Source organism: Lepidochelys kempii, chromosome 3, assembly GCF_965140265.1.
Source record: "Lepidochelys kempii isolate rLepKem1 chromosome 3, rLepKem1.hap2, whole genome shotgun sequence".
In the NCBI taxonomy this organism is placed as follows: domain Eukaryota; kingdom Metazoa; phylum Chordata; order Testudines; family Cheloniidae; genus Lepidochelys; species Lepidochelys kempii.
The window spans coordinates 175,192,786-175,217,579 of NC_133258.1; the positions used below are offsets into that span (position 1 = coordinate 175,192,786).

The 24,794-nt window shown below is 40.3% G+C and overlaps 1 protein-coding gene across 8 annotated transcripts in view; it reads left to right on the forward strand.

Annotated features, from left to right (window-relative positions):
* The window catches only part of EPAS1 (endothelial PAS domain protein 1), a 150,877-nt gene that overhangs the window by 122,321 nt on the left and 3,762 nt on the right, over positions 1–24,794 (forward strand). For all 8 annotated transcript variants that reach the window (XM_073339108.1, XM_073339112.1, XM_073339113.1 and 5 more), the window contains 9 exons: positions 5,987–6,093; positions 12,891–13,038; positions 13,782–13,990; positions 14,343–14,533; positions 17,187–17,297; positions 20,494–20,978; positions 22,348–22,471; positions 22,576–22,693; positions 23,768–23,944. In XM_073339108.1, the coding sequence (XP_073195209.1) occupies positions 5,987–6,093; positions 12,891–13,038; positions 13,782–13,990; positions 14,343–14,533; positions 17,187–17,297; positions 20,494–20,978; positions 22,348–22,471; positions 22,576–22,693; positions 23,768–23,944 (1,670 nt within the window). The remainder of the gene's footprint in view (positions 1–5,986; positions 6,094–12,890; positions 13,039–13,781; positions 13,991–14,342; positions 14,534–17,186; positions 17,298–20,493; positions 20,979–22,347; positions 22,472–22,575; positions 22,694–23,767; positions 23,945–24,794) is intronic.

A 24,794-nucleotide genomic window follows, 5' to 3' on the forward strand; every position in this document is an offset into this window, starting at 1 on the left:
TGTAAAGAACTGTTTTTATTAAATTGGGCTTGCACCCTGTTTTACTTCTTTACTCAATGAAGGCTACACTCAGAAAGACCTCAAGACTTCTGGAATATGCTGCTCAAACAGTTCACGTTTGTTTCTACTGCCTATCCCTCCCTTCTCACATTTATCTCCAGATTTCTTCTCCTTGTCCAGATCTATTCTGCCCCCAACAATCTTCTATTCATTGAACTTTCTGAAAGTTTGCACTTTTATTAGAGAGAGGTAAGGGACTGACTATGTGTACACAAATTTGCAGAGGGACAACAGGGTTGAGGTCTGTTATTTCTCAACTCTATATATTATTTATTTAAAACATTTTTGCTGTTAACAAGCATGTTATCTCTGGAGACACTAATCCACAGTTTGAGAACTGCAAAACTAAGCATCTCTGATGGTATCTTCTACACTGAGCACTGAGTCCCCTTGGGTAGATAGAAAGATTAACCTAAATAATCTATACAGAAGCCTGTGGAACCCCATAAGATTGGGTCCCTAATCCATGAACTATTGGAACTCATTAACAAAACTTTTCTTAAACATTACATGAATATATTGTCTCATACTGTAGATTTAGAATTTGTAATCCCTATTCCATGATGAGATATCTTTGAGCTATAATGTGTCTTAATTAAAACTATCTTCAGATAGGTTTTTTTCCCTCAAAAGGCATTTAATCAAAAAAACCTATTTAAATTTAAAAAATCCTATTTTTTTATTTTTTTTAAAAATATAATGGATTTTTATTTACCCTGGTTGGGAGCTGCTTGCTTCCTATGGGCTCTTTTCTCTTCAAGCTGTAGGAGCCAGCTCCTGTCCTGGATTTTGATACCCTGATGGAGATGATGGCGCCACTTCTTACAATCACTTGCCAATATTTCCCATCAGTCAGGATCAATTCCAAATTCCTCCATATCTCACCTGCATGTGTCTTTATAGCGAAACTTGGGACATTCTGTTGTTCTTGTTCTCTCTGATAGCTCCCTGTACAGCATGTCCTTGGGTATGTGTCAGTCTTCCAACCTACTCAGATGGCCCAGCCAGCACAGTCGTCTTTACTTGAACTCGGCTGCCACACTTGGTAAATTTGCCCTTTGAGAACTTCTGCATTGGTGACTTTATCTTGCCATTTGGTGTTGAGTATGTGGCATACGTGGAAACTGTTTAACCATTTCTCCTGATGAGCATAAGTTATCCATATTTCCCCACCATACATGAGAGTGCTGAAGACACAAGCTTGGTACACTAGCATTTTGGTCTTGATGATAAGCTTTGAGTTGTTCCATGCTTTTTTAGTAACTCTGCTAAAGGTGGTGGCAGCCTTTCCAATGCGAACATGTAGTTCTTCATCCAGTGAGAGGTTGGTGGTCACTTTGGAACCTAAATAGCTGAACTTTTGGACTACTTCTAGCTGATTTGCATTTAAGGTGATCGAAGGATCTTGTGGAACCCCCTGTCCTAATACAACCATTTCTTAATGCTGATGGTGAGAGCAAATGCCTGACAGGCACTTGAAAGGCAGTCCATGAGTTCTTGTAGTAGATCTTCATCGTGGGCTATAAGGGCATCATCATCAGTGAATAGAAGTTCCCTGATTAGCACCTTTTTGACTTTGGCCTTTGACTTAAATCGGGACAGGTTGAAGAGTTTCCCATCTGATCTTGTGTGGAGATACACTCCATCTTTCATGTCCTTAAATGCACAGTTCAAGAGTACTGAGAAGAAGATTCCAAAGTGTGTAGGGGCAAGAACACATCCTTGCTTCACTCTGCTTTTCATCTCAAAGATGAAAATACACTAAAATAAAATGTGCTATCTATCCACAGCTTGAATGAGAAACAATTTTCTGCCTAGTGTTCAAACCCAAAGTAATAAGGATTTCTTAGTTTGTATGTAATGATTGATTAGTCCCATGGAGCATACATACATATCTTTTCCTTTTATTTTTCTTTTCTCCCCCTCCTTCCCACATCACACTTCCAGAAAAATGCTTTCCTCCTTGATTGGTTGGTTCAAGCTAACTGCTTGCTACTGTACAATTTATTGTGCTCTGTATGTTCATCTGACATTCTGTACAATCAGGAGATTCCTGTGGAAGCTATTCAGAGTAACTGGAGGATTTGTCTCAAAAACTAAACTATAGCAGCTCCCCAATAGCATTTTTGACACATACATTTAACCTATTCGCTGCACGCCATGTTCTTTCACAAAATGTCCAGTAACTTAAAATGGAGTTATGGGCTGTGTGTGACGCAGCACTGGTGGTGCATTTGGCATCACATCTGGTGCATAATGTGGCATGGAATTGGATAATCTAATTTTCATCTCTGCAAAGGCTGTAGCCTATGCGCTTTAAGATTTTGAAAATTAACAGCGCCAACCCCTGCCTGCCCCCAGAATGCATGAAACGGTTCTGCAACTTTAAGTAAAGGTTACTCCTGTAACAACTAGAAGATACAGAATTTCTGTAGTGCATACTATGGTACTTCTTATTTTTTTTTAAAAACCCATGAAGCTCTTTCAGCATATTTTAGTTTTCTGAAAGGTGAGAGAAAAAAGAAAAATCTCTTGCTTCAAACCTTTTCAATTAAGTACAGTCACACTGTACAGGACAGGGTTTAAAGAGAAACGCAATGAAGCCTAGAACTGTTAACAGATTAGTTAACAAGGGAGTACAGTTGATTTAGCCAATTTAAAAAAAGTAGCTATTTTAAAACTTTAATACTTGAGTAATATTTCAGTGTGATTTAGGATGTTTAGAATTTCTTTCTGTTCAATATTGTTCTTTCACAGCATGAGTGCAGTTCTCTGATACTCAGCCTCTTGAGAGGATTTTTTTTTAATATATTGTTTGTACATTTTAGCTGATCTCAGCAAAAGGACACTGACACGCCCGTTGCCAGAGACACAACAGTTTAATCCAAAGATTACATCTGATCTAATTCAATTTGACATCCTCACTGGAGGCTCATACTACAAGAGATGGTGCTGTAACATGGAACTACAAGAAGGGGATTTTTGTAATGAGGAAGTTAGCTAGAAACTGATTGAAAGAGGAGTTAGGGGATTCAAATCCACGGAACCGGCATGCAGCTAGCTAAAAATGCCATGTTTGAATTGCAGACAAAATTATGCATTACTACAGCACTAGGGACTCTCATGTCAATTTCACTGGTGTAACTCAATTTAAGATGATGGAGTAATTTTTTATTTACACTGGCATAATTGAGATCAGTGTCTATCCCTTGCTTTACTGTTAAACTTTATTTCTTTCCCCTCCTGTCTCTAAATCCATATTTGAAGACTAGGGTTAAATCCCAAACTTTCTGAATTTTAAAAACTTGCCCCAGGTAATGGGGTTGCAATCCCACCTGGGTTGGTTGCTAATTCTGTACTAGTGGTTTAAAATTTTTAAGGATTACATATTCAAATTAGTGCACATGGCCAAATTCTGTGGCCAGTTATACCAACGCATCTCCATTGAAGACAGAGCAGACTTTGATTGGTTTTATTTATATTAACCTATTTGCAGCATTCACAATTACTTTGTGAGTCTCATGATATTTGGTATTCTACTTAAAGTCCTGGGTCCTGTGAGAATTTCAGCTTTAATTAAAAAGTAAACTTCTAGCCCTCCTGGTTGCAGAGGAAAGCTTGCAAACATGATCCAAGTACAACATAAAGGTTCAGAAACCAGAAGGCAAACAAAAAGAACCCTAGATGTATTATTTTAAAGTCATCTTATTCTTAAGCCTCTCTCATAATTTTGGAGGGACCTAACTCATGATTTTTTAACGTTGGCATTGGCAGTGCTGTATTTGTTCACTGACTAAGCGAATTAATAGAAAACAATGTTTTTCAAACCCACACCACTCTGACATATTTGAAGAAATGTGATTTACAACGAGCAGAATCAATGCACTGGTGGTTACTTGTATATTCATAGAACAGGATGAATTGGCTTATCCTGTGTATGTGGAGGCATTTACAGGGCCAAATTCTGGCAGAGCATTCTCCATATGCACTGGCCAGGATATCCATGATTAGCAAGTGGGGTGCAGGGCACACGTTCTCCACCCCAATCATGGGTCCCCCAGATATGTGGACAAACAGCTCTGTAGGCTTCCCACAAAGGAGCCAGACCTGATCCTATTTACACCAATGTAAATCTAGAGTCATCCCAACTGAAATCAGAATCTGGCACATGGATTTTTCTGGGACAACATAAAGGGGTCACAAGGGATGTGGGCCATATATTTATGTGTGTAAAGCACCTGACTCAGCAGTGTCAGCTATCAAACCGTATACTAAAGCACATAGTTTATTTGTGGTACTAGCGTGGAGGAGGCCTTGCAGGTGGCTGCCTTGTACATTAACTTGGCTCTTGCAGTATTTATGTGTACCTACTTTATGGATGTTTATGGCTTAAGCCATACTTTTCCCTAGAGCATTGGAAAAACACTCAGACCAACAGCAACCCCTCCCAAGCACATTTATACAAAACTGAGAGTTTGCTTCTGCACTTGGTTGTGCTGCTTGTAGGTCTGTGTGACTATTAATGTTAATGGCAATTACGTGCGAGAAGAGAGAGGAGACTGAGTATTCATTGAAGTCTGAATTTCCTGGCTTTGTAATGTTTATGACAAGCTAGGAGTTAGTCGATTGTTTTTTGTTGTTGTCTGTTAATTTCCCAGTTTTTACTGCAGTTTGTTTAAAGAATTGAACAAGTCACCCAGGAGTATTATGGATGAAACAATAAATAATAATGGTTCCTTAGAATCTCTGCAGTAGATGTGACTTTGCTGTTGGATGTATATAGGGGGTTTTCTCATTAACTGAGGTCTACTTTGTTTCATGTTTTTAATAGATGAATTTCTGAATATTTTTCATGTGACAGTTACATGCACTTCAAATTTAATTCAGGAAACACTTATTTAAAATTAACCCACCCAGCCAGTAAATATTTATTTTGATATGTCTACTCATTTTGAAGACTTTTTAAAATTTCTCCGATATGCCGAGCTAAATCCTTCCTAAATACTTATTTAGGTCCTTTAAGAAACTTCTGATTTTTGAGATCAGACTTTCACAATTCTATCTGTGTAAACCCTGCATAGTGTGTGGATTCCTGATCCTAGTAACACAGTCCAAATATCCTCATGGATTTTTTGTTGAGAAACATTACTGAATAAGCAGAGCAGCTATTTTTTTAAAAACTTACTGTCTCTCCCGGCATTAGTTTACTGTGTATTTTGTTTTGATAAATGAAATACCAAAAGCAATGAGCTAATCCCTTGCTACAGTTCAGTTTTTAAAGTCAAAACTGTAAGAATTATATAAGCAGAGTAGATAGCCAGAGGGCAGGACCTTCTATTCTTTGCACACACTGCTCCTGATGTGGAGGATCAGGCCCATCTGGAGTAATAGACAGTGAGACAACTTGTAAGCAATGATTTGCCTGTAGTGAGTTTTCCAGCTGTTATGGAACTCTTGGCGAGAAAATAGTGTTTTTAATGGCTGCCTTAATAACCACTATAGAAATGAATGATAAAAGTATTCAAAGGCTGCAGAGCTAAAGGTAGCACTCAGGCTTGGGCTGGAGCCAAGGCAGTGAGACCTCATAAGGGGGAGGATCTCAGAGGCCAGGCCTATGCCTGAACGTCTACACTGCAGTTTTATAGCCCGAGCCTCATGAGCCCAAGTCAGCTGATCTGGGCCAGCTGTGACTGTGCTGTGGGTCTTTTATGGCAGGGTAGATATACCCTAAGTATGGTAACAGCAGATCATTATTAAGAATATTGTATTTCCTAATATGTTCCAGAAAGAAATCCCAGTGTGTATTCTTTGACATCATATTTCAGATCTATTGCTATAAGGACTTAAATTAATGGCAGCACTTAAAATATATAGAGACATTGTGGAGTAGGAAAGATCTAATAAAACCTTTTTTTTCTTGGTCAAGAATTACTGAATTGATTGGATACCACCCAGAAGAGCTACTGGGCCGTTCTGCATATGAATTCTATCATGCCTTGGACTCAGAAAATATGACTAAAAGCCATCAGAACTGTAAGTCATGTTGATATGTCCTTCATTGTACATAAAACACGGTGTGCATGTATCTGACTAACAAGCTGCAAACATAAAGGCACATGGGTGCGTTGTTGAGTTCTTGTGTATATCTTGCAGGTATTCTGTAAGAGAGAAATGCAAAGGGATTGCACTAGTGCTTCAAAGTGGGACTTAAGTGATGCATTGGCCTTTTGCTATGACCTGTTGAAGCCCCATGGCTGGCCCTTTAGATGAATTTCACTCTAAATTAGAAAAAAAAACTAGTTCCATTTGCAGGATCTTGATTCTAGGACACACCCTTTTTTCCAAGTTAACTCATGATACCAGATTCAGTTGGGAGGCTGAAAAACTGGATAAGAGCAAGCAATAAATATTGGGAAGCAATAAATAAGAATAAATGGTCAATTTCAAGCATGGCAAGAAGTAAATAGTGGCATACCACAGTGATCAGTATTAGACACAGGTGTCCAATATAATAGAAATTAGTAATAGAAAAAGCTCTACTAAGTTATCTTGTTCAATGTCTTTCTCTCTTTCCTCCTGTTCCCATCACTTTACTTCTTTTGCCCACCCAAAACAAATAGCCTGGAAAAAACACATAAATATTTAGGTTAATTCAGAGTAGGGAAGATTGTGGGGAAACTCCAACAGGACCTAATACAATGAGATAGATGGAAGATGACATTCAGTATACAAAGTAATATATGTTGGGAGGAAGGGGTTTTTTTAACGGTTTTTATGCTTAGTTGGGTTCTGTATTACCTGACATGGTCAGCTAAATGTTGGCATCTGCTCAATAGACAATGGTGGTCAGAAGGATGGAGAATTATATGGAAAGAAAGTATAATGCCATTGTATAAATCAATGCTTCATAGTGAAGGTTGTGTATGCTTATGACCACCTCATTTCATTCCTGATATGATCATTTTGAAATTATCATGAGAGGTCATAGAATATGAAACCTAGGAGGAGAATTTTTAAAATACCAAAGGTTTCAGAGTAACAGCCATGTTAGTCTGTATTCGCAAAAAGAAAAGGAGTACTTGTGGCACCTTAGAGACTAACCAATTTATTTGAGCATGAGCTTTCGTGAGCTACAGCTCACTTCATCGGATGCACTCATGCTCAAATAAATTGGTTAGTCTCTAAGGTGCCACAAGTACTCCTTTTCTTTTTGTAAAATACCAAAGATTATTTAGTAGAGAAACACACGTGAAAGGAGATATGCTAGAGATATATAAAATAAAAGATGTAGACTGCCAGTTAACCACTCCTGTTTGTCCTATCCTATAATATCATAACAAGGGAGCTTTCAATGAAACAAGCAAAACAAGCAAAACAAACAAAACGAGCAAAAGAAACAATTTTATATGGCATAACGTTATGTGACTATGCTGATGGAAGATACTATTGAGACACATAGCTTAGTAAGATTAAAAAAATAAAATTATCTGCATGTTCTCAGTACCATTTCCCTCATCTTCCTTCCCTTGCTCCTGCCTTATTTTTTGTTACTTTTTGCCTTAAATTAGATGGTAAGATCTTTTTGTGCAGCACTTAATACGATGAGACCTGACTCCTGCCTGCGGCTTCTAGTTGCTGCTATAATGCAAATAATAATGCCATTACATTAGCTAGGTTAGAGAAACACAAAGGTGCCAAATTCTCATGCTCCAGGATATAACAGTTTGCACCAGTTGGGGGGCCAGGAAAATACCCTACCAAGATGATATAATTGGTCAGGTGTCTCTTGCACATGGCCTCTCTTGCAAACAGGATCTCAAACTAGCTGGACCATTTTTCTGTTCCCTTGTGTCATCTTCTGTGCGCTCTGCGTAAGTGAGGTGAATTGCTTGGTTTTTACAGCATAGTCATTTTCACAAAGTGTCGATCCAGTCCTATAGCAGCCTAACAGCAGGGTCTGACTCAAACGCTCGGGAACTTTACTGAGACAATCCAACATGCTGCAGCTGATGGCTCCATATAAAAATTTAAAATGACATCATGAGCATTTTGAAGAGCGTCATGTGTGTAACTTAACCACACAAATGCATTTTGGAACACTACATTCAACCATAGTTTATAGTTTCCAAGAGGAAAACAATAATAATGACCAGAAATATATACAGTTATAATGAAATTAGTATATAAAACTCTGAGCTGTCTTTTGGAGGTCATAATTGCTGTCTTTGAAATATAAAACAAGCTGTTGGTAGATGAAATAAACTACATCATTTCTTCTCTAGCTCTTTGTACTTACTTTACATTTCTAACTCTATTTTCTTCTGTTCAAGGTAACCCTTAACACTAATCACCTAAAGATTAGGCTTTTGACTAATATATAAATATAAATTTTTTTTGTGACTGTCTGTGCTTTGGAGTTGGCCTTTCCTAGCAATATAATGAAGGCCCTGCATGTGTCTACGAAATACATTTGCAGTGAAAGGCTCAGTCATGTTGTTGGAGCATCCAGTGATAGACCACGATCATATTTTTCCTCATCCCTTTCAGAGTGATTTTAACTTTTTTTAAGAACATAATAATCAGTCTCAGCAGACAACTGCATAACCAGAAGGGAGGTTTACATTAGCACTAACAGCAGGGGTTCTAGACCTCGCTATCCCCAATAAGTTAAGTACTCAGATGTTCATTAATAAGAATGTTTGACAGCAGAGAGAGTCATCTGGGATGCAGAACAATGTTAGTTTTAATCAGAATGTTTTGAAGAAGCAGTTATATTTGTTCTCCATTAGCCTGCTGCTGTCAATCCATTCATGTGGCTTTGTCTTTTTTTTACAGATTTTGAATTCCCCAAAACAAATTAGGTCTTTTACAGGGGTGAGCAATTAATGATATTGTCTCTGCTTGAGCAAGCTATGTATTCTGAGATATCTGATTAGAATGCATCATGAGCAATCGGTGGCTATTTTGCTTTAAGTTGTTTTTAAATCCCAGAGATCAACAATATAAACTGTAGATAGTTACTTTTGAAATAGCACCAGAGAGGAAATAAAATAAACCACCAGCGGAGGCTGCTCCTTGTTCTAACAGGGTCAGATCGACTCCATGCACAGGACCAGCATAAAGCCTGTGTGTCACTTAAGCCCTCAACGTAGGGCCTAATCCAGAAACACTTTGAAGTCAGTGGAAAGACCCAGAAGTGGTTATTTATAAAAAGAATCCCACTGCAGCCTTATAGGGCTACTCAAAGCCATGAGCACTAGATCTGGTAATAAATGTGTAGGATCAGGACCTATAATATAAGAGTGGCCCCACAGTTTCTGAAGGTGTGTAGGGAAGCATATACCCCCTTTCTAGTTCTAGGGTAGCATAGCTGATGCATTCTGCCCTTTACAGGCATTGGCCCAAATTCTGTGGTGATGTAAATTAGTGCAATTCCAATAACCTCAACACAAGCTATATCACTTTACATCACCAGAAAATTTGGCCCTTTGCATCTTGCTGAGGCAAATGCCTCCAGGCACTTCTTACAAGTCCAAAGAAGCCCATGTGGCTGGGGGCATATGAATAGCAAGCCATGAACAATCAGCCACCTGGGCACCAGCAAGCCGTCATTGAACATGGAAGCCTTTGTGACCTTTTGAGAAACTGGGCAGATATTCACGAGTTCTTTGCTGTGATTTCTAACACACATTGCCTAATCTAATGTTAATAGATCTGATATAAGATGACATATAATTATCCTTTTTCACAAGTACAAATAAGTTAAAACAAGATACAATTTCTTCTGGAGAATTCTCCTAGCTGTTTTGATCTATGTTTCACAAAATTGTTTTCCTAGCAGAGCTGCAAAGTAATGATTCAAAATGCAAAACAAAAATAAAACTCCATGCTAAATATATTAGACATCCAATTTTTATTTAACCTAACTATGCTTTCTGCAGGAGATAAGTATAATCACACTATAAATATATCCATTGATTCCAAATACATCAATGCCAACAATAATGTAATGTTACCAAAAAAAGAAAAGAATCGAGTTCTAGAGCAGGATTTATTTTTCATTACAAGAAGGTAATCCACCACTAGAATGAGGAAGGGGAAAAAAGTTTGAAGGTTGAATGAACACACCTAAAATAAGCCTTTAAGATGGAAACAAAACTACTCCCTGGATTTACTGGTGATACTGCTGACACACTTGTTGCAGTTTTACAATACTGTAAAGTTTTCACATGAGGTAACGACCCTGTGCTGAAATAAACCATAGTACTCTTTGTGTTCTTGGCTGCAAGTATAGCTTTATATACAGTATAAAACTTAATTGGTTGTCATCAAATGCAAGATTAGAATTTAATTTGACAGGGTTTAACATGCCCACTCTTTTACCAGTTATGTGAGGAAGAGGTGAAAATCCTTGTCTTTGCACAAAAGATTCACTGCAAAGCTATATTTTCCAACCAAACAGTATTCTATTACTATTTCCATTTAGGGCCTGGTCTCATTCCCATTAAAGACAGTTGGAATTTTGCTATTGACTTCCATGGGGAGCTGGCTCTGGCCATCTGAGACCTTTCAATGGGAAGTGCATAGAAGTTTGACAGGCCAAGTCAATCATATCATACTTTGCATCTATTTCAAATGTATGACAGCAATTTAAAAAAAAAGCTTTGTAAACAATTAAAGGCAACAAAAGTAACTGAAGATAATATTTTTTGTTTATTCTTCAGTGTGATGATCTAATTAATGTTGTATGAGATAGACATGTAATATTTTGGTAATGTATTTAAAATAAAATCCTTTTAACTTTCTAACAACTTGGAAGTCAGACTGAAGGCATATGGCTAGATAACTGAAAGATGAAATTCAAGTGCATTAGTAATTTATAGTGTTACTCCAGAAAAAGCGTCCTGCCACTCTTTGTATCAGAACATGATGTGCTTTTGGGGTGGGGGGGTGTAGATTAAAGCAGTAAAAAGCTTTCCTGTAATGTAACAGGCGCCCTTATTATGACTCTTATTGAAGAGCTGATGATTAGGAAGCCAATGTAATTATGTTTCACAAGCAGAGCAGAACAGTCTCTGAAACATACTAAAGGCAAAACCTTTTGATTTTGTTCCACACATTTAATCAAAAACATATTTAATCAAAAACAATAATCTTATATTTTGTCTAAATTAAAAAGTCTAAATAAATTAAACGAGGGATGATGAAATATTCCTAGGGGAAAAAAAACTTTAGAGACAGGAAGAGTAACACTACAAATGACCCACAAACACTTAGAGTGGGGTTCACAAAGGTACTTAAGTGCCTATCCCCCATTGGAATCAAAGGGAGTTAGGCACCTAAATACCTTTGGGTATGCTACCCTTATTCTATTTCATAAATGTAATGGGCCCAGTTCTGTGGTGGTTGTGCAGGAAAGACTTGTGCTTCAGTAGTTTCTGCAATGGCCATGTGCACAGGACTTTTCCTGTGCAAAGACTGTCAGATCAAATTCAACTACAAGTGGACTTTAGTACCTCAGTTTAATTGCAATCAAATAATGTTATTACAATGAAAAGCTGCTTAAAGGGGAAATTTTGCCAAAAGGGCCTGATTGTGCAAACTTTAATCCCAATGATGAGTGCTTCTGTGCTAGAATGAATTGCAATATTATTAATATTAACATGGATAGAAAGTTACTGTCAGTTGGGAAAAAGACCGTTACTTGAATGGAAGATACAGTCTATATTAGCTGCTTTGACGAAAATGGAAGGTGGATACCAAGTAAAGCATCCTAAAAACTTAAATTCTCAAATGCCAAGAACTCTACACTGAAACATCTTGCCTAACTCTGAGTACTACAGATATCATATTTCGGAGATATATAAAAGTATTTGTAAAGCATCCAGATCAAACTCTAAATCTGAACTGCACTTTTTTTGTGCAATGTGCTACTACACAAGCAAAGCTTGATTCTGTCTTCTGTGTAACCCCAGATGTTACATGGATGTATTACATTGTCCTGGAAGCATTGTTTGACCTTCATCTAAGTCTTAGCTGGAGACTGGCAGGTTTAAAGGAAATATTGCAGAGAAATGATGACAATTGCATAGCCCAAACAGCCAGAAAAGCAGAACAATTCAACTCTCCATTTTCTCTACTGACAAAACAGTACCACTGATAATTCTTCATTTGTGTCACTTGGACAGCTTGGAAAATGTTTTTCTTTTCTTTCCCTTTTGCTGTAAGATCAATGTCAGCATAGTAACACTATGCCTCCTTATTTGCAACAATAACAAAATATATCAGGAATGTATATCTGGAGTTGATGTCATAGATTCCAAGGCACGAGGAAGGAAAGAAAATATATACAATTCAGGCTAAGATTTTTATTTTTAAAAAGGGGTGGGCACCTAAAATTGGGCTCCTATATTCATAGGCACCTACATAAAAGCAACTGATGGGTGTTCAGCACTTTTGAATATCAGTCCACTTCTTTAGATGCCTAAATATGATCTGAGGAGCTTAACTTTAGGCACCTATTCTTGGCCTTAAACTAGTCTACATATACATATGCAATCAGTAGTCCACAGATTTTGGGCACCTAACTTGAACTCTCTCACGTTGAGCCCCCAGAAATAGTGGCTACTTTTGAAAATTTTAGCTTTAACAATTACACTTAAAAAATAAGATAATCAGACATTTACCAGCAAATAGCTTTAATTCTAGCGCTGTCATTTTACATGACTAGAACTCAAAGGCAGTTTTACTGGTTTAAGTGATGTGCTACATTTATATATTGCATTCTTATAAATGCTGCTACGTTATTTATATTTTGTCCTATTTGACAGTGTGTGCAAAAGGTCAAGTAGTAACTGGCCAGTACCGAATGCTTGCAAAGCATGGTGGATACGTATGGCTGGAGACTCAAGGAACTGTCATTTACAATACACGCAACCTACAACCTCAGTGTATTGTCTGTGTCAACTATGTACTGAGGTAAGTTATACAGAACCCAAAAAGTGCTTATGAACATTTATGCTGTAACATAGGCAATTAGTGAAATTTTTGTAAGGTATATTTTACTTTGGTATTCTGAAACCAACTTTGCCAAGCAAGATAGATCAAGCACAACTGTTGGACATTTTCTTTCAATAATGTCTATTTGATACAAAATCTATTGACACACGCCTGCAGAAGGCTTTTATTTGCATGTAGTAGAATTTCTAGTCTCTTGGCAGGACCAGGTATAAAACCTGCATGGAAGATTTGGAATAATTGCTTGCTACCAGGTGGAGAAAAGAAGTTTTTAAGCCTAATCTCTTGTAAATATCACCAGAAAGAAGTAGTTTTCCTCAGCAAAGTCAAGACCACAAAGTGATCTACTTTTGGCAAAATGAAATATTGTGGTCATAGATTAGGCCAAAATCTGCAATCTTGTAGAGTGAAACTGGTCTGGGTCATTACTATATTAATTACACACCTATAAAACTGAAGTAACCGTGGTAAATCATCCCCCAGAATTATTGAGCAACTGCAGCTCCTCTTTGCTTCAAATTAAGTTCTGGGTGCTTAGCAACTCTGGAAATCAGGCCCAGTTGTCTCACGTTAGGCACCCAAAATTAGTGGCAGTTTTGGAAATGTTGGCCTTTGCCTTTAAAGTTTTAACAGTTTAGTAACTGTTTATACAGTGACTTTGTTTTAGAGTGCAAAATGTCTAACAGATCTAATTGCCTTGTTAGTGAAATTGAGAAGAATGACATTGTGTTCTCAATGGACCAGACGGAGTCTCTGTTTAAGCCTCACCTGCTGACAATGAATACTATTTTTGATAATGGGGTCCCAGTGACTGAGAAGAGTGACTTCTTGTTCACAAAACTGAAGGAAGAACCAGAGGAGCTTGCTCAGTTGGCACCCACACCAGGAGATGCCATTATTTCTCTGGATTTTGGTTAGTGTTGTAGCAGCATGCAATAAAAAATAACCACAAAATACTTCCTGTTTCAACAAATGCAAAGAACCTCAATGGGACTGATCGTGCTCTCCTGTGCACTTGGGAAAATCCAGTGTGACTCCATAGAAGTCAGAGGCCTCACACCAATGAAAAATTTCTGTGAGCCAGATGACAATCAGGCCTCTTATTTTTTCTTGATTTATACTAAAACCTAAAAATGTGAAACATGCACATGGCAACTGGGCGGTGTTTGCTTATTTATTTATTTATTAAATAGCTGGTAATGTGTCATAGCACAACAGAATTGTCAGGCTGAAAAAATGTGCCAATCTTGTTAATATCTGTTCAGGGACACAGAAGTTTGAGGAAGCCTCTATCTACAACAAAGCTGTTGTTTTGACTCTAAACAAACAGTGGCCAGTGGAAGTGAAGACCCATACTCCCCAAGGTGAAAAGCTGACTATGCCATCATTTACAATGCCCCAAGTTGCACCAGGCAGTAGTACTCCAAGTGCAAGTAGCAACAGCAGCTGTTCAACGGTAAGAAAGACCTTTGAACTGAAAATTAAATTATCTAATCTACAAACTACAAGGTAAATAAATGGAGTGTGATGTTTTGTATGTAACTCCCATCAACATCAGTGGGAGGTACATGTGTACAGTAGTGGTCTCATATTTATGAAGTAACCAAGGCAACTATGCACACATTGTATTATATACACACTGAACAACATAATGAGGATAATAAATCAGGGCTATCCCCTGCGCTTAATACCAATCCTTTATTTTTTCCCAGCCACCCTCACACTAATCTTCTCTCATTAAAACATCCTAGGTACAGCTGCTATACCAAGCCACCACTACTTCTAGGTGAATTAACCAGTAAAAGGCTGCTGTAAGATAGCGCAGCCATTATCGATATCCCTTTAACAAAAATCCTGGCATATTACCTTCATTTGTTCATTAGGTAGAAGCTATAGCCATATTTCAGTGGTTCCCAACTTGTACCAGTCCTGGCACTTAAGGCTTTTCAGGCTGGTACCATGGATTTCCTCTCCCTCCTTGCTCTGTGCTGGGTATCAGCGAACTGCTGCTGTTTGCCGTCCATTCATTTGTGTACTCTCTAACCGAAAACTTGGTTTGCTCTGAACTAAGCTGGATGGTGCACAACTGAGTGAGAGGCAGTAGGCACTGCGTGGAACACATGAGAGTTTAGTCTGATTAAACTAGCATCATTGCCCCCTAGAAGTTGGAAAGGGCTGACTTAGCATAGCCAGCAGGCCATCCCTGGAGGATGCCCCATTTAATTTGTAAACGCTGGAAGAGGAAAGTCGGAGCCCAGGCTTACCCCTTTCCTCTTCAGAGAGATTTAAGAGGGGATGTCTCACATTGTCAGTTTAAATTTATTTTTACAATATATCTGAAGTCGTAACTCTAGATCCATATGGCAGACCATTTCTATCATTATTGCATGCAACACTTTTTACCATTTCTTAGTGATAAAAGTAATAATCTTCTTCAACTGCTTGTTTGTGTCGATTCTGTTCTAGGTGTGCAGGCACCTACATGTGCGGCCATCGGAGATTTTGCCTTAGCGGTACCCCGGGCCTAGGGCCAGCTGTGGCGCCCTCTGGAGTTATGGTTGCCAACTTTCTACTTGCACAAAACTGAACACACTCGCCCCGCCTCCTGCTGCGCCCCTCATCCGAGGCCCCTTCCCCCCCTCACTCCACCCCCGTCCCTCTGTTTGAGGTGCAGGAGGGAGATCCAGGCTGGGGGGTGGAGCTGAGGGATTCAGAGTATGGGAGGGGGCTCCAGCTGAGGAAGGGGTTGGGAGGGGTATGGGCTCTGGACTGGGGGATTCGGAGGGTGGGAGGAGGTTTGAAGCACCTTAACCTGCATGTCTGAGACCTGGTCCCCCCTTTGGGACCTGAATCTTCTGCTGTCCAGACTCATGGGTCCCCGCGTCAAGCACTTGGCTTCCTGCTACCTCCTGCTTCTCTCCTGGAAGGTCTCCTTCTTGGTCACTATAACTTCAGCCCATAGGGGGTCCGAGACCAGGGCACTCATGTCAGAGCTACCCTATATGGTCTTCTGTAAGGACAAAGTCCAGCTGCATCTGCACCTGGCCTTTCTGCCCAAGGTCATCTCCCAGTTCCACACTGGTCAAGACATTTACTTACCAGTCCTTTGTCCGAAGTCTCATGTGAAGGATGAGGAGCGCAGGCTGCATACCTTGGATGTCAGACAGGCACTGGCCTTCTACACTGATAGAACAAAGCCATTCCGTAAGTCAACGCACTTCTTCGTTGCTGTCGTGGACGGGATGAAAGGCTGCCCAGTGTCAGCCCTGAGAATCTCATCTTGGATCACGGCCTGCATCCGCTGCAGCTATGAGCTGGGGAAGGTGCCCCCGCCAGTGACCATGATGGCTCATTCGACTAGGGTCCAGGCATCATCAGCTGCCTTCCTGGCACAGGTGCCGATCCAAGAGATCTGTCGGGCTGCAACCTAGTCATCTGTCGATACATTTGCGTCACACTACGCGCTGACCCAGGACGCTTGAGACTATGCTGGCTTTGGCAGAGCAGTGCTGCAAGCTGCAAGATTGTGAATTCTGAGCCCACCTCTGTTGATTCTGCTTGTGTGTCACCTAGAATGGAATCGACGTGAGCAAGCACTCAAAGTAGAAAAAACGGTTACCTACCTTTCATAACTGTTGTTCTTAGAGGTGTGTTGCTCATGTCAATTCCATTACCCACCCTCCTTCCCCTCTGTTGGAGGTGTTGGCAAGAAGGAACTGAGAGGGGGTAGGGCTGGTGGCACCTGATATACCGCAGCATGAGCGTGGCACTCCAGAGGGTTCCACAGCCGGCCCTATGGGTACCGCTAAGGCAAAATCTCTGATGGTCATGCAGGTAGGTGCGCGCACACCTAGAATGGAATGGGCATGACAAACACATTTTGAAGAACAACAGTTATGGAAGGTAGGTAACCATTTTTTCTGTTGGAGAATAGTGTGTGTTTATTAGAGTTGAGTAGAATATTTGGTTTGTGGAGATGCTGTAGACCCAGTCTTGTTGTTTGTTTTGCATAGCTGATGTTCATTATTATACAGCACAGTGCATTGACAGCACCATATCAGAATCAAGTACTGTGATAATCTAACTGCTTCGTTTTTATTCTTGTACAGCCAAGCAGCCCAGGAGACTATTACAGCTCCTTAGATGAAGATCTTAAGATTGAGGTGATTGAGAAGCTCTTTGCCATTGACACAGAGTCAAAGAACCAGTGCAACTCCCAGGTGAGAGGACAGTAGTATTTTCTTGCCCACAAGCTATGAAACAATTCCCCCATAACCAGTACTATGGATGACCATTCTAGTGTAATACAGCACTTAATTCTCAATGCTGCTCACAGTTCTCATTCCTCAGGAAGATCCAGAGAGGGTCAGTGTAGCCAAGAAAGAGTATGGAGATGAATGGAAAGCGGACAAGCTGCAAAGTTTGCTGATTGAGTGCATCTCCTCGAGATCCTGTGCCAGCAGAACTCCATCTGGACTTTAATGTTGCTCCTCTTAGGGGAGGTTTTATGATGCAGAGGCTATAATGAGCTCTAGTTCTTTCAGCTACAGCTTAAAAACTAGGATAACACTTGAGGACTGATCTGTGCACAAATTGAGACAGGCACAGTGGAAATGATCCAGACTTCACCAGTTGGAGCTGCCACTGCTAGAAGTACACATGCCTGCCATGAGATCAGCTTACTCTTTGCTGAATTGATCCCGTCAAATGGGTAAACCTAGGAGATTACAGGGAAGATTTTCAAAAGCACATACACAAAAAATGCTTATGCACATACGGATGCCTCCAACTTGTGACAGACAGCCCTTGGTTTGCACATGCACATACAGCAGTTGTGAAAAGAAAAGGAGTACTTGTGGCACCTTAGAGACTAACCAATTGATTTGAGCATAAGCTTTCGTGAGCTACAGCTCACTTCATCGGATGCATACTGTGGAAAGAGTAGAAGATCTTATTATATACACACAAAGCATGAAAAAATACCTCCTCCCACCCCACTCTCCTGCTGGTAATAGCTTATCTAAAGTGATCACTCTCCTTACAATGTGTATAATCAAGTTGGGCCATTTCCAGCACAAATCCAGGTTTTCTCACACACACACCCCCCCCACGCACACAAACTCACTCTCCTGCTGGTAATAGCCCATCCAAAGTGACCACTCTCCTTACATTGTGTAAGATAATCAAGGTGGGCCATTTCCAACACAAATCCAGGTTTTCTCACACCCCCTCTCCCCACACACAAACTCACTCTCCTGCTGGTAATAGCTTATCCAAAGTGACCACACTCCTTACGTTGTGTATGATAATCAAGGTGGGCCATTTCCAGCACAAATCCAGGGTTTAACAAGAACGTCCGGGGGGGGGGGGGAGGAAAAAACACGGGGAAATAGGCTACCTTGCATAATGACTAAGCCACTCCTAGTCTCTATTCAAGCCTAAGTTAATTGTATCCAATTTGCAAATGAATTCCAATTCAGCAGTTTCTCGCTGGAGTCTGGATTTGAAGTTTTTTTGTTGTAAAATAGCGACTTTCATGTCTGTAATCACGTGACCAGAGAGATTGAAGTGTTCTCCGACTGGTTTACGAATGTTATAATTCTTGACATCTGATTTGTGTCCATTTACTCTTTTACGTAGAGACTGTCCAGTTTGACCAATGTACATGGTAGAGGGGCATTGCTGGCACATGATGGCATATATCACATTGGTGGATGTGCAGGTGAACGAGCCTCTGATAGTGTGGCTGATGTTATTAGGCCCTGTGATGGTGTCCCCTGAATAGATATGTGGGCACAGTTGGCAACGGGCTTTGCTGCAAGGATAGGTTCCTGGGTTAGTGGTTCTGTTGTGTGGTATGTGGTTGCTGGTCAGTATTTGCTTCAGGTTGGGGGGCTGTCTGTAGGCAAGGACTGGCCTGTCTCCCAAGATTTGTGAGAGTGTTGGGTCATCCTTCAGGATAGGTTGTAGATCTTTAATAATGCGTTGGAGGAGTTTTAGTTGGGGGCTGAAGGTGACGGCTAGTGGCGTTCTGTTATTTTCTTTGTTAGGCCTGTCCTGTAGTAGGTGACTTCTGGGAACTCTTCTGGCTCTATCAATCTGTTTCTTCACTTCCGCAGGTGGGTATTGTAGTTGTAAGAATGCTTGATAGAGATCTTGTAGGTGTCTGTCTCTGTCTGAGGGGTTGGAGCAAATGCGGTTGTATCGCAGAGCTTGGCTGTAGACGATGGATCATGTGGTGTGGTCAGGGTGAAAGCTGGAGGCATGTAGGTAGGAATAGCGGTCAGTAGGTTTCTGGTATAGGGTGGTGTTTATGTGACCATCGTTTATTAGCACTGTAGTGTCCAGGAAGTGGATCTCTTGTGTGGACTGGACCAGGCTGAGGTTGATGGTGGGATGGAAATTGTTGAAATCATGGTGGAATTCCTCAAGGGCTTCTTTTCCATGGGTCCAGATGATGAAGATGTCAGAGCTTGGGTACAGAGAATGGGTAGGGAAAGAGAGTGAAATGCCAGGCAGGCAAGGGGGAAGGAGGGCAAACATGGAGCACAACAGAAATAATTGTTACCAGAAACAATTCAACATCAGTTTGCTCAGATGACTTCTAGGGTGTATGAGACCTTTCTGCCCTGCTTGTAGCTCCTCTTCCTGCTGCTGCTGGTCATCTGAGTCCTCCTGGTGGACCTGGGGCCTTTAACGGCTAGAACTGGGACTATTGCTGTGATGGAAATAGGAGGCGAGGGTGTTGCTGATCTGGGTGGATGAGAAGCATGCTCTCTTCCTGCTTCAAGGTTCAGTTGCTTCTGCGTGGAAGATGCAACATTTAGATGCAGTGAGCACCCCCACTGAAAAATATAAAAATGAATGTGTTAATGTCCTGCAAACTGTGTTTAATAGGCCTTTTGTGGTTTTGATACACATTTTCTGTGCAATTATATTTTGAATACTTATTTTCCATTAGTCAGCAGTGAAGTTGAACTATGTGCCACACTTAAGCATTGGCAGACAAGTTATTCAAAGCCCAGTGGAACATTTGCTCCAGTTCAACCCACGCTGACCTCCCAAACTGCATTTGGGCATCAGCCTTCAGAAAGTGCTGTGCGTATGGTAGCATGGCTGGTGGGTGTAGCATGATTTTCAGTCCTGCTTCCTGTTTTTCATCTGCCCTGCAACCTTATCCCTGGTGATATCAGAAACAAGTATGGTATATAATTCATGAAAACAGACATTTCAGTATGGAAATTACATGCATCTCTAAATAGGGATCTGCCACTTTCAGTATTTCATTTATGAAATTCAGGTGACTCTTAGCTATACAGCAGGTATAATGATTCTTCAGTCTTAACATTCACTGAAATTTCATCTCCCATGTACACATTAATTGCCATGTGCTTTTTATTATTATTATTTGTACAGACTGATTTCAATGAGCTGGATCTTGAAACCCTGGCTCCTTACATTCCCATGGATGGAGAAGATTTCCAGCTGAGCCCAATCTGCCAAGAAGAACGTCCTCTCCCTGAAAATGCACAAAATACCCAGCAAAGTTTAAGTAGCATGAGTACCATTTTCCAGCCCCTTGCTCCTGCCTCTCAGAATCAGTTTCTCTTGGAGAAATACTGCCAACAGATGTTAAATAAAAATATGAACCCTGGTCATGGACCTCTGTCATCTGTGTCCTTCAACAATGCGAACAAGTCATCACTGCCACCATACCATGCGCGAGCCAGCACACCACTGGCTTCAATGGTTGGAAGACCAAGCACCCAGTGGCCACCTGATCCACCCGTACAGTATGTTCCTGCTAAATGGAGACTAATGGATAAATACTGTGGGTCCTTAGCAAGTTCCTCATCAGGGCCACCAGTGCACGCTCCCAACATGTCCTTATATAAGAAAAGGTAAATTTGTCCTAATATGCAAGCTGTTAGGCGTATCTCTCCTTGAGACTTCTGTGCTGCAAACCTTGAAAAAGTCTATTTGCCCACTCTACTGGAATAATTTGTTTCAACAGAATGGCATATTAGAAGCCCAATTCTGCTGTCCTTTCAGGTGAACAGCTTTGCCCTTCCATTGACTTGAATGGGAGCAGAAGTGGGCTGATTTTCACCATCATCATAAGTGTACTGATGTGTGGATTTGTGAAAACGTACATGTCTATCACAAAACCATAGAACACTTTTGCAAAGCTGCTTTACTGTACGCAGTGTCAGAAACAGATCTGGTAGGACAGGGAGAAGGATGGCCCAGTGATTACAGCGTAGCCAGAGAGCTGGGTTCAGTTCCCTGCTCTGCCGCAGACTTTCTGTGTGACACTGGGCAAGCCTCTGAGCATTTGTTCCCCATCTGTAAAGTGGAGGTAATAGCACTTCCCTACCTCATAGAGCTGGTGGGAGGACAAATACAGGAAAGGCTGATGCGCTCAAGTACTACAGTCATGGGGGCCATATAAATACCGTAGGTAAAGAGCTTCAGTAATAGTCTTAAGCATGTTGTTAAACAGAAATCATCCTTAAATTTCAGGTTTTCAATACAGCTTATTTACATGTATTACTACTATGATGAGCATAGGGTAAGAACCAGGATAGAAGCACAGTGGTCCAGTTCAGGCAGGTCACTTAACTCCTTTGTGCGTCAGATTCCTGATTTGTAACATGGAGATAAAAATACTGGCTGATCTTTGTAAAGCTCTTTGGGACTCTCAGATGACAAGCGCTCTAAGTGCTTTAGGGTTGTTAATACTTCTAAAGATGTACAAAATGGTGGGTTTCATTTTCTAAAAAAATTGTAACCGTCTCAGGGGTGTGGGCACATGCAGTTTTATACCTGCAGGATCAATTAATTGTATGCAGTTGCTAGCCTTTTTGGCTATGTGACCACAGAGCTAGATGTTTGTCCACAAATACTAACGTGTGGACCCATAATTATGCCTGCAAAAATGGAGAGCAGGTTAATCCCTGTTAAAAATTTGACCTCCTAAATCATACAATTTTTGTTTCACAATCAAGGTTTTGCTTATCGATTGTGAGGTAATGGAAGTCTGGTAATTCCATGATTATTTGATTACTTGATATTGAAAGTTTTCAGGCATTATGGCAATAAGTGTAGTGACTACTGGGTTAGCAGTCCAGGAAAAATTCTGCATTTGCAGTCTAGCCTGTCCCACTGTCCTATGCCAAATGAACCTTAAGGCTTTGAAAGATAATTCAGACACAAATAGTCTTATTTATTTGAAAACTACTCACTCAAGGAAGGGTCTTTTCTTTTCAGGTCACTGGACAGTTTTGAGCAACGGGGCATAGATATAAACCCTGCAAGAATTGCTCTTGCCAACAGTTTGAAACTGAAGCGACAGATGGATTATGAAGATCAAACATTTCAACAGCTGAGTGGGGTAATCTGTTATAAGGAATTCAGACACTTCAAACAATGACCATTACAAAAGGGTTTTCATTTTGATTACTTATGTCTGTTTCTGGTTTCTTTATCCAACTGCAGGCAGATTTGTCAATGATTAACCCATCTCATTTAATGTGGAAAAGGATGAAAATTCTCAAAGGTGAAAATTGTTCATTGGTTACTGAAAAGAAGTCCCTCAGCACAAGTGTCCTCACTGGTAAGACATAAATTGATTCTATAATATTTGTTTCTAGATATTATTTTAGGACAGTTTCACTAGAAACAGAGACTCTGTGCAGGAATTATCATACCTGCCATTTTCATGCCAAAAGCAGAAGAACTACCATAAACCAAACGTATAAACCAACAACCATTAATGCAATCAACGGTGCTCTGAGTTGGATTGTCCTGTAAATGAAAGCTTATATTATTGTTCTGGGGTTCTCCGTTTCCCAGGGAGCCTGGTGTGATAGTTCTACTATAACTCAGATTTAGGGTCACTGTGGCCTTTTGGTATTTGCAGTAATTTCCACAGCATCAGAGTTTTCATTTAAAAAGTTTATACCTTCTGGTTGCAAAGGTATTCTTCTAAATATGAACCATTGTTGTGCAGTAGGTCCAAGGCCACAGGAAGGCAGCCTAAAGTAAGTGTGATTTCTGTGTTAAGACATCAACTTAGTGTGCAGTATTAAAATTTGGGATCAAATATTCCAATTCTTCTTCTCCCCACTTAGGACAGTCAGAATAGAATGGCCTACTGTGTTATACAACCCATCCCTTTATATGCAGCATCATTTATTCACAAACTAGGTTAGGAGTAGGTTTAGCCAGTCAATGGTTCTGAAGAAAGAACCCTCAAGTGCTGGTAATGATGAATGGTCAAAATAAGGTGGTTATCTAAACCTACTGTAGATTTCTGAATGAATTCTTATTAGGAAGAAACAAATCATTTCAGCTACACTATGTGTAAAAATAATTCAATGAGCACATTAATGCTTTTAGTGAAAAAAGATTGAATCTAGCCTCCTGGTCTTAAGCTCTCTCACAAAATGGCCTCACTCATTTGGCATAGTGATGTAATCTCTGCTCCAGGGAGGCTGTGACTGACTAACCAGTGAAGGTGGTCTGCCATAGCTTTTAAGCAGTGTGGTAAAGTTTGCCAGTTATACTTTCATTTACTATAGTCAAGGACTCTGGGATGCTCAATCCTGGCTTTTGTGCTCCCAGAGGATATGTTGGCACATTGACACAGAGGCCATTTTTAAAAACCAATTGTCACATTTAATTTTAGATGAGTTTATTCGTAACTCACAGAGAGGCCTGAGCCAACCAGTGAACCAACTGCAGCAGCGACAGCAGCAACTCTCCTGTGGAAACCCTGCTGATAATCAGAAAGCAGCATTTCCCCCTCAGTTTTTCAGTTCCCATTATCAGAACTTCAATGTTCAACCAGCTCATAAAAAGTCAGGTAAGGCACGATCACAGACAAATGAGAAAATGGTTTTGCTCTTTGGTTTCAATACAGATATGAGGTCTGATGACTTACAAAGGGGAGTTAAAAGAAAAGGAGGACTTGTGGCACCTTAGAGACTAACAAATGTATTTGAGCATGAGCTTTCATTAGCTACAGCTCACTTCATCGGATGCACAATAAACTTCAACCCAAATCGGTATAGTTTATATTATACTGAAGTGATAAAATTCTGAATGTACGTATACATTTATGTCTAGTTTGACAGTTTGTGCATAAATCCCACAAACGTGTGTCTCTAGGCCATATCTTATGCACAAACTTTCAAACTTCATATAAATTCAACTTAGTGTTTTGTTTTGTCTCTCTCTCTGCATATATATATATATATGTGTGTACATTTAATATGAACATCTGTATTGCACACACTATCAATCAAACATTTCAATAGCACCCATCAGCACAGTCTCAACAGTAAGCCCCCTGCATATATGTATTTATATCAGATTCTTCCTCCCAGAAAATGAGTTAGATGTGATCCAACCCAACAACTTTGCCCCCTGTGGTGAAGCTTAAGTTAAATGGAGATCGAACCAGGGAACTCTGTCTGAACTGGCAGCTCAGAATCCTCCCATCCGATTGTAGCATAGAAGCTGCCAAAATAGCCATTTCTCGAATGCCATCAACCAGGCCTGATTTTAGTCAGTGTATCCACATTGTTGCAGACCCACTAGTCCTGCACTAGCTCTCCCTTGCTAGCCTGAACCTTATTCCCCTCCTGTGTGGCCATGTAAGCCTCTGGGCAGTGAGTCCATGGTGATTCTACTGCATTCAGAGCATTCCAACC